The sequence below is a fragment of the Camelus ferus genome, chromosome 11 (genome assembly GCF_009834535.1).
Source record: "Camelus ferus isolate YT-003-E chromosome 11, BCGSAC_Cfer_1.0, whole genome shotgun sequence".
Taxonomy (NCBI): Eukaryota; Metazoa; Chordata; class Mammalia; order Artiodactyla; family Camelidae; genus Camelus; species Camelus ferus.
In genome coordinates, this window is record NC_045706.1 from 61283290 (window position 1) to 61297196 (window position 13907).

The 13907-nt window shown below is 51.9% G+C and overlaps 1 protein-coding gene across 1 annotated transcript in view; it reads left to right on the forward strand.

Moving 5' to 3' along the window:
• WDFY4 (WDFY family member 4) overlaps positions 1–13907 on the forward strand; it is a 267578-nt gene that overhangs the window by 233577 nt on the left and 20094 nt on the right. The window contains 5 exon segments of the mRNA XM_014562645.2: positions 12–54; positions 1232–1351; positions 3268–3385; positions 5506–5615; positions 13500–13653. Of these exon segments, the coding sequence (XP_014418131.2) occupies positions 12–54; positions 1232–1351; positions 3268–3385; positions 5506–5615; positions 13500–13653 (545 nt within the window).

A 13907-nucleotide genomic window follows, 5' to 3' on the forward strand; every position in this document is an offset into this window, starting at 1 on the left:
CTGTTCCACAGGAGATACCCCGGCTTCGACAGGACCATGCTGCAGAAGTGGCAGGTACAGTGACCCCCCTCAGAGGGCTCTAGGTCCGAGGAATCCCTCTGGGCATGCAAACCAGCAAATAGCTGAGGTCCCAGTGATGAAGAGAGAAAACCTGTGCATGAATCAGGAGGGATCTTGTTTTATTAATTTGCCCAAATGTCCCAAATATTGCCCTGAAAAGATTTCAGTGACTGGAGGTGATTCTTGAGCATTGGACTCAGAGCTGGGGAGTGAGGGGGCATGTGTCTGTGTGTGTGTGTGTGTCTGTGTACACAGGCCCTGTGTGCACACATTCTCCATCTGTGAAGACGTGCATGTATGTATGAATGAACACAGCTCAGGACTGCACAGTGATCACCACATCTTGTCCTGGGAAATCACACGTGGCTCCCAGCCTGGAGAAGCTGACATTCAGCTGTGGGTTGTCAGTGAAAGGAACAGACCCCAAGAGAGCCAGTCCTACAAATCACATGGCAGCAAGAAAGTAACTCTTGATCCCTCGTGTCCCAAATCCACTTCCTTTCCCAAGAAGCAGGACAAGGAGAAGGGAGGCCACAGCATGCAGGTCCCATCAGAGATGAGGGATGTACGGGGCTGCTCATTCACCAGCTGGCCTTGGGGACTTTTCCCCGAATACAGTCCCTGTCTCCATGTGTGATTGTACGTCTTCAAGCCGAGGCCCCTAAGAGCCAGTGTTATCCACACAGGCAGGGTCAGGGAAAAGAAGGTTCCTAAAGTCCCAGAGGAAGACAGATCATTCCACCTGTTGGTGAGAGCCTCTTTCCCTGTGACTGCAAGTCCCCTCAGCTGTGTGTTCAGTCATAAAGAGGTCAGCAGCAAGTTCACCCAGCATTGGTGCTATTATTTTAATCAGCTTTGGATCATCCCACCCAACAGTTAACACAAAAGAGTGCTTGGACTGCCAAGCTGTGTTCTTGTGTGTGTGTGTGTGTGTGTTTTCCTGGCTGACTTTGCTTCCTAACTAGATTTGCTTCAGTTCATATTGGAATTAGTGGGCCTCCCTGAGATGGCCCGGCTCCACGCCGAGGTGCAGGGAACAGGGCAGGTAAGTGCAACCTGCTCTCACCTGCACAGCGAGGGTCTCCTACACGGGGCTGGGAGTTAGACCCCTGTGGTCCTTAGGAAGAGGCCAACTGTGTTTGGTTTATCCCCTCTTTGTCTCTTCTGGTAGAAAAGGGACATCAGCAATTTTGAGTATCTCATGTACCTCAACACCCTGGCCGGGAGGACCTACAATGACTACATGCAGTATCCGGTGTTCCCCTGGGTCCTGGCCGACTACACCTCACAGGTGCGTGTTCACAGGGATGCTGCGCAGCTGTCCTGGGGCTTTCTGATGACCAGAGCATCCATAATCATGTAGAGCCTCTCTGATGGGGTTCAGTTCCCCCGGGGCCTGCCTGGGGGCTGCTCTGGGCTTGGCCCCTCGCCTGGGAGGAGGCCTGTGGAGTCTGGCTGCCTTGGTTCCTGAACCTAGCCCCACATGACTAGGACGATAGATAACATGCACCCCAGAGGGCTTCCTGGTTTATTTGCTACCGTGAATGCAAGAGATACCCATCTGCTGAGATACTGCCATGGACAACACTGGTCCATCAAGTGAAGTGGGCCATGAAATTTGTTCTTAGAATCAACGTGGAGAGAGAGGGAGAGAGAGAGAGAGAGAGGAGGGGAGGGTGAGAGAGAAGAGGAGAGAGCGAGAGAGACACAGAGACACAGACCCAGCGAGAAGGTACTCCTCCCTGGTAACCTGACTTCAGTGACTGAGATGATGGTCTGTAGACTTCATCTCGGAGCTGGACCGAGACATGTAGCCACAGGGGAGGCTGATGGCAAGACCAGATCATCTGCTCTTTGCCTCTGTCCCTGGAACTCAGCAGGCAGGGGAGGAAGGAATAGAAAAATGACTCAGCTAGACCAAGGTGAGGTTACTGGGGGACGACCAAGCTGTAGAGCAGTGTCCTGACCACCTGAGCTCTGGCCATCGGGAGGTGTCTTGGGCAGTGTAGGTAAAGGGCAAAATGTGGCCGGGTCCCGATTCGGATCAGCCCCGGCCAGTCCTGCCTCGGGCTGTTCAGATGGCTGATCCCTAGAATTTGGAGAGAAGCCTCAGCCTTTGGTGACCTCCCATCCCCACTTAGGACATGTAACACAGCAAACCTCACCAGCCACATGTTGCTTCTTACTGCACTAATGATCATCTGAGGCCGAGTTATTTCAAAACCGAGACGTACCAATCCCAGCTTTAACTCACAGTGTGGCAAAGCGGTGGCTCACCGGTTTCTTTTGTCTAGCCCATACTCTGTATTAAAATTTGATCACTTACCAGCATTTAAAAAGCTGGATTTCCAGTATCTTTTGGAGGAATAGGAGATCTGGCAACTCTGAAGCCCCATTCTGCCCTGGCAGAGTTGGTTGTAGCTGACTGTGGGTCTCCATGGGGGCCGCCACTCGTGGGGGTCTCAGGCCCACCTGCTTCGCTTCTGTCCCTGCCTGGCTTCAACAGGTATGAGACGGTGGGAGGCCCTGCCTCCCCAGCAAAGCTGTGGTGATTCACTCCTAGTGAAAGGGAAGAGAGGTGTAAAGAAACACCTCCTTTCCGGGGAGTTCGTGGCTCCCCTGCTAATACGCAGAACGTCTCTGCTAATAAAACATCTCTGAGGACACCCAGCCCTGGAAGCTCCACATGCCTCCACTGTCGTGTATCCCAAGGGCAGGGGAAGGGGCGCCAGTGCTGTTTTCATTACCCGGAAGGGAGTGCGCCTCCAGAAACATGAGGTCCTTCCTCCCCTTTCCTCCCCAATCAAATGACTTCTAATTTCCTGTAAAATCAGTTTGATTCTAAGCAAGGACCCTGAACTGCTCCGTGAGGGCCAGAGCCAAGCGCCCCCTGACAACAGGAACCCTTCTGAACGTCTCTTGTGTAACCAGTGGCGATGTTCTAATGTGGGTCAACTTGACACAGTTCAGTGTGAACTCAATCTTCCCCTCCTCTTATTTTCCATCTCTCCCCTATTAAGTCTTTGTGGATCACTGGCTGCGAGGCTGTAAAACCCTAGCAGGCCCGCTAATCGCCAGAGGGGGGTCAGACCAAACAACAGTAAACCGATAAAGAGAACCATAAAACTAAAGAGCGTGGCTCCTGAAGTCTCGCTGGGGCACAGGGGGTCCTGGGGAGTTAACTCCAGCTGCACATCTGCCTTCTAGACATTGAACTTGACGAATCCCAAGACTTTCCGGGATCTTTCGAAGCCCATGGGGGCTCAGACCAAGGAAAGGAAGCTGAAATTCATCCAGAGGTTTAAAGAAGTTGAGAAGACTGAAGGTGGGTAGACACCAGCTCGATTTATTTCCTGCGTTGCTTTTCATCCGAATTCCTTGAAGTGAGAGTTGATAACAATTTAGATGGTCACCTAGGCGACAGACAATGACATCTGAATAGAGAACTCTCTGATTCAGTGGTCTGCACCCTGGCTGCATGTGCGAATCACCTGGGGAGCTTGTTAAAAAAGATACTGATGCCCAGGCCCCACCTCTAGAAATTCTGATTTAACTTAAGTCTGTGCTAGGGTGTGGATCGGGTGATTCCAACGTGCAGTTGGGACTGAGAACTATGGTGCCAAGAGCTAACACTTCCACTCCCAGAGGCAGGCAAAGGCCGGGAAGTGACATGCGTTCAGCACTTTCTGTACAGCAAGTGCAGGCCTGGCTGTGATCATAAATACAGCGGTCGTTTTCAAAGAGGAGGACACTGGAGCTCAGAGTTTAAGCCGCTCACTCAGGATCATGGCCTCCAAGTGGCAGAACCTGCGTTTGTCCGGCTGTAGAACCTATTCACCAGCACATCACCTGGACAGCTGTCCCCACATTCACATGCCCCCTATACTGTAACCGCCTTATTCCTTTAGGTCTATTCACTTCTTAAACTTCAATGAATATATTTTAAAGACAATTTTCTGTCATGTATTTGACACCAGCTCTATTGGTTTTCTCAAACACTTTGAAATAAACATAGAACTGGTAAAATAAGGAACGTCCACCCATGAACCATGAAAGCTTATCTTGAGAACCAGAAGCAGCACACTTTGCGAAGGCTCCCTCAGCCCCGAGGCCCTGCCTTTGGTGAACAGGTTCTCGGCACACAGTCCCTGGGAGCCTCCTGGCCCCCACCTGGGACCCCTGTTTTGCATGGGGCTGGGGGAGGTGGGAGGAGTGGGCAGGCCTCCTTACCCTGATTATTACCTCCTATGGCTGGAGTTCAAGCTGCTGTTCTTTGGTTTAAGCTAATTTAAGGCAATCAGGACTGCATCATAGCATCCCAGAAGTCCTGAGCCAGACGAAACAGGTGTGCTGCCAACCTACTGGGTTGGTTTGAGGTCCCTCACCTGACCCCAGAGGCTGTTCCTCTGGCTCCACCAGGCTCTGCCTTCCAGGGAGACAGGGCAGAGGGACATCAGGTCTCCCCAGCTGTGTCCCACGCAGGACCCACTTGGGTACCATTCTCTCCCATATCAACCCGGGTGTGCATTGGAGCCACACACAGTGAGTTTGCGCCCTTACACAAGTACATCCAACAACCTCCCCAAACAACTCTGATTTAGAGTGCCACTCCCTCGTGGCACTAGGGAAGGCTTAGGGCTAGGGGTGGGCCTGGCAGTGAGATGGCTGAGCGGCCGTTTAGGGGAGATGTCTGGGGCCTCTGCCGACCGTGCCTCCAACTGGTTCTCCCACTCACTAATGATGGGAGCACGGCGCTCGTTTGCTCTGGCTTCTTCATTGGCGGAATGGGGGTAACAAGTAACCCCGACTCATAGGGTTGCTGTGTGGACTCAGGGAGAGAGTGACGGAGGGGACACAGCCTGCACAGTGTCCTCAAGGGCACCCTCGCTGTTACTCTGCTGGGCCGGTCTGGCCAGGGCACTGCTTCTGACTCGACGATCCAGCTCCGCCATCCCTGGATGGAGCAAATTGGAGATATTTATGCCTCTCCAGTCTTGGTCCCTCTGGGACTGAAGACACTATGTTCTCACTCACCCTGGGGATGGGGGGGAGTGTCCCCAAGTTAACAAGCCTCTGCCTCTCACACAGGTACTTTTATTCTAAATGAGAACAGAAGGAGACAGTGCTGCTGGTGGGACTGGATCACCTTGGGGCTCTCTACGTCCTGCTTAAGTCAGAAAAGCAGAGCTCTGTCCCCCCAGTGGATCCTCAGCAGATCCTTCCCGGAGCCTGGCTCTGTCTGCATGCCTGAGGGCACCCCACTGGGGACTTGGCAGCTGAGGGTCTCGAATGTGCTTGCCACCACTGGTGGCTGTTGGCCAAATTACACTGACGTCTGTGAACAGAACATCAAGGCTCCAGCACCAGCAGGGCTCACACCTGCGGGTCTGCCGCCTGCCCGAGCACAGGTGGGGATGCCACCCCATGCGTGTCCTTTCATTGCAGGAGACATGACTGTCCAGTGCCACTACTGCACCCACTACTCCTCGGCCATCATTGTCGCCTCCTACCTGGTCCGGATGCCGCCCTTCACCCAGGCCTTCTGCTCTCTGCAGGTAAGCACGCCCACTCCCCTACACACGTGTGTGCACACACAGACAGCTCTGTCTCACAGACTAAGAGCTAGGCTTGGACCAGGTGGGGACCCCACTGCCAGAAATCCAGTCTGCAGACCACGATTCCCACTGGACACTGGCTCCAGGATGCCAGGCCGTCCAGATGAGGGTGGCTGCTCTTTGTCAGATACACTTCTATGTGTGCCCAAAAGTCTTGCAAAAAGACTCTAAAATATAAGGAATGAGAGATATGGGGAAAAAATACTTAGCATGAATAGGTTTTAGTGGAAAAAGGAAAAGCAGGAAGCTTGAAGACTTCCTTGAAGGTAGGTGGTCAAAAATTAGAAAAATAAAGACAAAGAAGGAAGGAAGAACGAGAATACCACTGTGACATCAGAATGCATAAAGCGATGCTCAGTACAAGCCTGAAGGCCTAAAAGGACGAACAAAATATTTAAATGCTGAAATGAACAGCCAAACTCGAGAAAGAAACTAACCAGTTTGCCCACCCATAAACTAACAGACCATCACACCAGCTTAGGGTCTCTGGGTTTCACAAATAAAAATACAGGATGTCCAGGTAGATCTGAATTTCAGATAAACAGTGATTTATATTTATCTGAAATTCAGATCTAGCCGAGCATCCTGTATTTTACCTGGCAGCCCAATACAAGCTGGCAGTAGGCAAGTCTGACTCTGAGTGGATGGTGATGTCCAAGACACGTGGGTTTCCTGGGACAGGGTCCCTCATGGGCAGCTGAGGAGTTTTTTTCTCTCTTCCTTTCTGACTCCATCACTGGGATCCTGCTTCAAGGTTATCCCGGGACACAGGTTTTGACTGGGGAGAGCCATTGGGTATCCTAGCAGCAGACAGCTGCCTCAGCCAACTCCAAAGCGAACACACCGCAGGGCCCAAGTTTAGGGCCCTTCCTGATCCAGGCCTTGCAAGGGTCCTATGGAGAGGAAGGCCTGGCCCTGATGGGTAACAGACTGCCGAACCTACATGGACTCACTCTGACAGCCAAGTTTCACCAATGGAAAAGCATGCTTGTTCCAGGAACTGTGTGTTTTGGAGTGACTTCATCGGCAAGGTCACTCTTTGTGGACACTCAGATGAGCTTGACCCCGAGAGACGAAAAGCCACCCTAGGTCGGCATCAAAGCACGCCCACTCCTGGGCCCTGGGCAGGAACGGGTAGGCAAGGTCAAGGCGCTTTCTCTGGTTTGGAGCAAAAGCCCTCCTGTCTTCTGTGTCCTGGCACACTTCTCGCTCCTGGAAGGCACAGATCGTCTAGACATTGTATAACTCCTCTCCCTGGAAATTCACTCAAAAATAACAAATGTGCTTCCCCTGAGCCTTTCTCAGGCAACAGGCATTTTGAGTAAGTTTGGTTTGGAGAACAAACAGCCCTGGAGCTGTACCCGATGCCAGGAATCCCCTCCAGCGGCTCCTCCGCCATCCACAAGAAGGATGATCCCTGCTGGCGGTGATGCTGAGGCATCCCAGGACGGCCCTCCACCCAGGGAGTGCTGGTGCTTCACAAGCTCCCCCTTGGCCCTCAGTCGCACGTGTTACTGCCTCACCTCGGCCTGTTATGAAGGGTCTTCTCACACTGGGAGGAGGGAGATGGAAGTAGAAGCAGTGTCAGCTGTGAGCTTTGTGTCCCATCTGATCTCATCTGAGCAGTCCTGGACTTGTGCAAGCTGCTTCTCTTTGCTTTAAGCTAATTCAAGACAGTCGGGACTGCATCACAGCATCCCAAAAGGCCTGAGCCAGGCGGAACAGGTGTGCTGCCAACCTACTGGGTTAAGGCCACTTGGAAGCTAGTCGTAACAGGTCTGAGCTTATGTTAGCCGGAATCGGTCCATTGGTGACCAGCCCAAACTGGGTGAGATAGTCTAAACCAGTGTGAGATGATCAGAGGCGATTTTCTCTGCTTTGGGGAGGGTGGCGCAAAGGCAGTTGTATTAGCTTGAGGTCTTTGACTCCCGTGTCTAAGTCTGATGTGACTCCTAGTTATTCGGGTTCCAGTCTATCTGTGGCACATTGGCCCATCCGAGTTGCAATCTCCACAATACTTCTGAATTGGCTTCCCCTTCCTTCTTTTAACTGCCTCCTCTAGTAGGTCCAAGCCTTTGGAACCAGGAGAACCAACAGTCTTCTGCTTTTTCCTTACAATAAAAGATGAATTGTAGCTCCCAAGGGGGTGTGCACAGAGCCTCTATCTGGGGGAGTATGCTTGGCTCCCCTGTGGGAGCCTTGGGATCTTTGCTTCACCCCTGTTGGTGACAAGGAAAGGCGCCTCACTGCATTCTTAGCAGCCTGAGGCTTCCAGCCCCCAGCCCCAGCATGGACCATGAAGTAGGGGAGAGGAAGAGAAGGGGAGAGGAAGAGAAGGAGAGGGGTGCAGAATCTGGGCAGCGGGGCCCTTTTCACTTATCCGGGAGCAGAGAAGTGAGATTGGCCTCTATTTCCAGAGCAGGTGTACATCCAAGAGTCAGCCTAAGAAAGTGCATGCTCTTCTGTTCTGCATTAAGCAAACTCTGCCTCTGGCCTGTTACGGGAATAAGCCAGAGGGATGTGCTTGCTCGATGACTTGGCCAGGGAGGGCTTCGATGTGGAGAGCTGGTTCCTGTGCAGGGCACCTCGTGTGGTCTGATGGAAGGTGGGTACAGCATTCCTTGGGCAGTGGCCTGCCCGCTAGGCATGGTGCAGAGGGATGTGGGCAGTCTAAGAACTGCAGTGTGGCATATTCTGATTCCTAGGCATAAGATTTCCTTTATTCTCTTCACATTTAAGCCTTATGAAGTTCTGGCTGGTCTTAGAATTGATGTCTACCTCTCCTGTTGCTGTCTCTGCTTTTCTGCCCCAAACCTGCCATTACAATGATAGACTCTTACCATCCAGAAAATATGATATGTGGGCAGTGTGACCCAGGCACAAGTCGGCTATGTGCCCTGTTATCCCGAGTCCCTTGGGGTGTGGGACTACTGTTGACCAGAGCTGGGGGCTGGCCTCCCAGGATGCTGTAATTCTCAGGAGTCTCACCTACCAGGAGCCAGTGTCTGGGAGCCTTCCTACAGCTGAGCAGCTGGGAAGCCACCCCGCTGCTGGGGCCAGGCCCCCACTTCTGCCCTGTCACGAGCGCCCGTTGCTTTCAGGCCTGAACTCAGACCCAGCCTGGGGGTTGGGGAGGGGAGGGCAGACCAAGGCAGCCAGCGCCCCAGTGAGGGCACAGTGGCAGTGCCACTGCCACCGCTGCTGCATTTAATAAGGAACTGAAATCAAGTGCTGTGTTAATTAAGTCACAGCCTGTGTGAAGTCGGCCATTACCAGCGGTCGGGAAGGGTTTTCTGAACCACCTGAGGCGAGATGGCTGGTTTTGCGTACAACGTATGCTAACTGCGGAGAGAACCAAGGGCTGTGGGTAGCACTTGGCCCAGGCTGATCAGCTGGGGGCTGGGTGGGTGCCAGCCCGGTCCGGGTGGAGTTGTGTCCGCACTACAGGTGTAATTGTTACTGCGCTGACTCAGTGGGGAGTAAGAAAAGGCCCAGGTGATAGAGTCAGGCAGACCTGGGACGAAGTCCTGGCTCTAGAACTTTCTAACTGCTAGTGCTGAATACCTGAGCCTCCGTTCCTCCTCCTTTAAAATAACCCGACTCGGGCTGATGGGGGCAAAGTGAGATTCATCATGAGAACTGTTTGCTGCTTCTGAGGGTTCCGTACGTGTGCACTCTCCTCCCCTTCAGAGCAGGCAGCACATTGTATGTGGGTTTTATTTGAGTAAAAGACCATATCCTACAGGAAGGAAAGCTAACGACTAGTCTGGGTCAGCCCGTCCTCAGTGGAGAGGGAGACGGAGGAGGCAGCTGAACTGGTACCTGGGCTTCCCAAGTCCATGTCGGAGCTGGAGGAAGCCGCGTTGGCCCCTTGACTCCTTTGGTGATGGTGTTGCCTCAAGACCGCCCGGACAATACTCTCGCTACTTCTCTCCTGCCCCGTCCCAGGACCCCACTCCTCCTCCCTTCCCCTCGTACCTCCACTTCCATGTCTAATAACTTCCAAATCCTTCTTTTTATTTTTTTGAACCCATGGTTACCTTCCACATGGGTGCTGGGATTCGGGCCCAAGCCCAGGATTGCTCCCGAGTTCCCGGTGTGTGAAAGCGAGGGAGCCGGGCTCTTGTGGTACCTCTTCCCGTGTGCCTGGCCTGCGACACATCACACACGTACACACTCACACTCACCCACACTCTCTCACATCCACAATTTGCAGAGCCGGGCATGGGAAATTAAAGGGACTAAGAGATCCCTGGAGCACACACTGCAAATGGGTGCTGAAAACCCTGCCTCCCCGCCCCCAGGTCCTCTTGGTTCTAAAGCTAAGGCGCTTTCCACTCACTCTGCATGTGGCCTCTTTGACGGACAAGCGCCAGCCGCTTAGGCCAACTGATGTACCGACAAGGTCCTGTAAGTGAACTGTTTACCTGGGGTGCTTTTAAATTCCTGGAAAGGTTATCTGCAGTGAGACGGGGTCATCCCCCTGCTCATAAAACCAGTCCCGTAATTTGGATGTGGTGGGTTGATTTGGGTCAGACCCACCTGGAGGGAAGAATAGACTTTCTAGCACATGTTATCAGAATAGCTGTGTGTTAAGTTTCTTGCAGCCCATGCAGTTACTGGACTTCCTAGGGGTGCGGGTCAGGAACTGAACGGGCTTTTTCCAGCACAGCTTCCCTCCCATGTTGGAGAGGGGTTAAAGAGTGTTGCCACTGGAATGTCTACCCAGGGCACAGGTGCGCGTAGACTCCATGTCTTCATGCAAAAGGAATGGTGCCTTCTGTATATACACTCCTTTCAAGGGCATTTCCGATTTTAATTGCTGGACCATAATTGTGAACTTTCCTCTGATTTTAACTTCTGTCAGTGCTCAGCAACAGTCCTTGTCGGCTACATCTGCTTTCATTATTTTGCTTTTAATTTTGATTCCTCTCTTAGTAAAATTGAGCACCTCTTAAAGCGTTTTACTTGAGGAAAGATGTCCAGGGTTATATTATTTCTGAATGTTCAGAATGTCTGTCTGGTGTCGTTACATCTGAGTGATGTCAGCTAGCCATCAAATCCAAAGACTGTAACCTTTTGCCTCAGAAACTTCCAGACTGAGAGGCCTCGTCTTCCAGCTTTAACATCACCTGGGAAACATCTTCTGCCTTGTTGGCAAAGGAACAAGGTGGATCCTTTGTTCATAATAATAGCCTTGCTATTAGTTCTCTGTCTGTTTGACTACACAGAGAATTCATTATTCTTGATATTCAAGAGTGTCTGCAGAACAGATTTAGGAGCAGATATCAGCACAGTAATTTCCTCCGATCACTTCGCTTCCATCCAATCTCCAGACTTAATTTGATTGTCGCTTTCTTTTGTTTTGGACATTCTTTATGGGGATGCTCTGGGAACCTAGATTGTGTTTTTCTCCCTCTCTCTTCCTTCCATCTCCTCTTCCTTTTCTCCTTCCTTCTCTCCCTGAGAGTTAAGTCCTGGTGGGACTCCTTGCCGGCAGCCCCCGGAGTTTGTGTCACCCCACTGATTTACGATACCAGTAACAAAGCAGCTCCGCTTTCCCTTCTAGGGAATTTGGCGTTTCTTGTGTATTGCAGAAGTGAGAAAACCCATTCATTTTGAAACAAATGTATGCAAATACATTTATTAATCTAGGAAATCGGAAAATCAGTTATTGCTTCCTTTATAAATAATACAGGCTTAAGTTTTAAAGATATTACTTTTCCTAAAATGCATTAGACAGCTGTGAAAAAAATAACATTTTTCTTTGTGGTAATATCTTTAACCAGATTTGTAGCACTAACAATATTTCCTATGTATATATTATTTTTATTTAATACAGGTAATCTTTTTATTACCAAATCATATTGTTTCTCAGGAGATTACCATCAGCACTCATAAAAACTGCAGAAGGAAAATAGGACGACGAGGAGGCATCAATCTCCCGCAGATATAAGACTCAGGCTGCAAATTAAATACGCAAAACTCTTAATACATTTCAACGAGTGACTTGTTAGGGGCAGATTTATTTAAAAACACTCTCCCCACATTTTTTTTCCATTGCAGTTTGAACCTAAGGGTGGGCATCATCCCCTAATTTAAGCCAAGAGCAAAGTGATCTTGGAGGAAAGCCACCTCTTTAAGCTGCTTATGTACTGTGTTTGGTTGTGACCCCAGGGGAGTCCCCAACCCTGTGCAGAGAATGACTCACGGGTCTCCCTGGCTCCTCACATCTGACTCTGAAAATTGACCAGCCTGCCAGGATGCCCAAGTGTGTGGCAGGTTCTCCCTTCTCAGAAAGAGCAGAGTCCTTTGGCCACACACAGTAGATCATTTACGCAAGGCCCAGGGGTTCCCCTGGGTAACTGGCACTAGTGCAAAGCATGCCCTTTAAAGTTATATCCGTAGGTTTTTACCCCAGGTCTGCCATCCATTGCTTTGGGAAAATCAGTGAACTTTGAGGAGCCTCAGTGTTCTGCCCTGCCAAATGGAAGTGCCAGTTCCTTCCTGATGCACCTGCTGTGAGGACTCAGAGAGGGCATCTCTGTGCGTGTAAAGTGCTGACACATTCATTATCCTTCATCTGCTGCTGCTGCTGCTGCTGCTGCTGCTGCTGCTGCTGCTGCTGCCGCCACCGCCTTAGATAAATGTTGACGGGAAATCTCAGCCCAGCAGAGTGCAGGGAGCTGGTCGGGCAGAGGCAGACACTGGCATTCTGGTTCTACCCTTTGCTCTTGGGCCACACCTGCACTCTGCAGAGCTTGGCAGAAGGAAGACAAGTTCTGGCTGAACAAGACAGGCCCGGCTTCGATGGGGACAAGTGAAGTATTGAATCCCAGGGAGGAGGTGTCCCTTGAGTGTCCGTAAACTTCAGCAGACAGACCCAAATCCCAGTTTCAGAACCCTTTCCTGAAGTACCTCTGCCCCCAACATCTTCCGTCCTCCAACTGGGACCTCTCTGCTCTTCCCAATGCCCACATCACCTGAGGAATAAGGGTAGAGACAGCTGAAGAGATCTGACCATTCAGATGAGAGGAGCGGAGAATCCAAGGGTAAATTTGCGTTATGTCTAATGTGGTCCAGTCCCAGCTGCCAAGCTTGGGGCTGCATGGAAACACCTGTGGAAATAAATGGGCCTTGGAAACCAGGTGGGCTTGGTATGTGCTGCACCCTGAGCTGGTCTTGAGGGGCCAGCCTCCCATCCCTTAAAGCCTGGTGCGCCCCCAGCTGTCCATCCTCAGACCTGTCCTTGCTTGTCAAGGCTGCTATGTTTGATGTCTCCAGGGTCCTGACCTGACCTGCTTTCCTCCACTGCTGCCCCTGGCCAAGGCCTTGTCCACTGCCACCTTCTCTGTCACCAGGCTGGCAGGCTCGCCAGGGGTCAACTTTTCCAGAAACTTTTCCTGCACGTGGAGTGTCTGACCCACTCTCTGTCCTTTGGTGGGTCCTTCGGGTCCTGTCTTTGTGCCTAATTCAGGGCTGGCCCTCAGCAAAAGTGGGGCATGATGAGATGACTGACCTGGTTTTCCTGTCTCTGAGCTGAACCTTGATTTCCAAACCAGGGAAACATCGCTTCCTTTATTACATGGGTCCTGCATCCTCCATGGCTGCTCACAGTACAGGGTCCCAGGAAGTGGGTGCGTGAAGAGATGCCTGAAGGAACCCTTGGATGGACTGACCCGTGCACATGTGTCAGGGAATGAATGGACGGTTCTAACAGCAGAACCCGAGCCTCGGTGACAGAGAAGACAGGACCACCTGGCGGTGCCTGTGCAGCCTAAATTCTTGCCGTATTCGGCTGATTGTCACCCCTTTATCTCTCAGGGTGGAAGCTTCGATGTGGCAGATAGAATGTTCCACAGCGTGAAGAACGCGTGGGAGTCGGCCTCCAGGGAGAACATGAGTGACGTCAGGGAGCTGGTCCCGGAGTTCTTCTACCTGCCCGACTTCCTGACCAACTGCAACGCCGTGGAGTTCGGTGAGTGGAGCCTGGGCAAGGCGGCGGAGGGGCCGGGCAGCGCCGGGCTGTTTCCTGCAGCTCGTGGGTCGTGACATCAGGATCTTTGCCAGGTGACTAAACTCACAGGCTCTCACCAGACCAGTACAGTCGGCGTGAGGCCTCCACTGGGTGGGAGCTGAGGAGAGACACAGTCCCCGGCTGCAGGACCACGGAGCTACGGTTCCACCCATGGCCCTATCCCCAGGGGTCCCCAGGCCTCAGTCTGCAGCGAG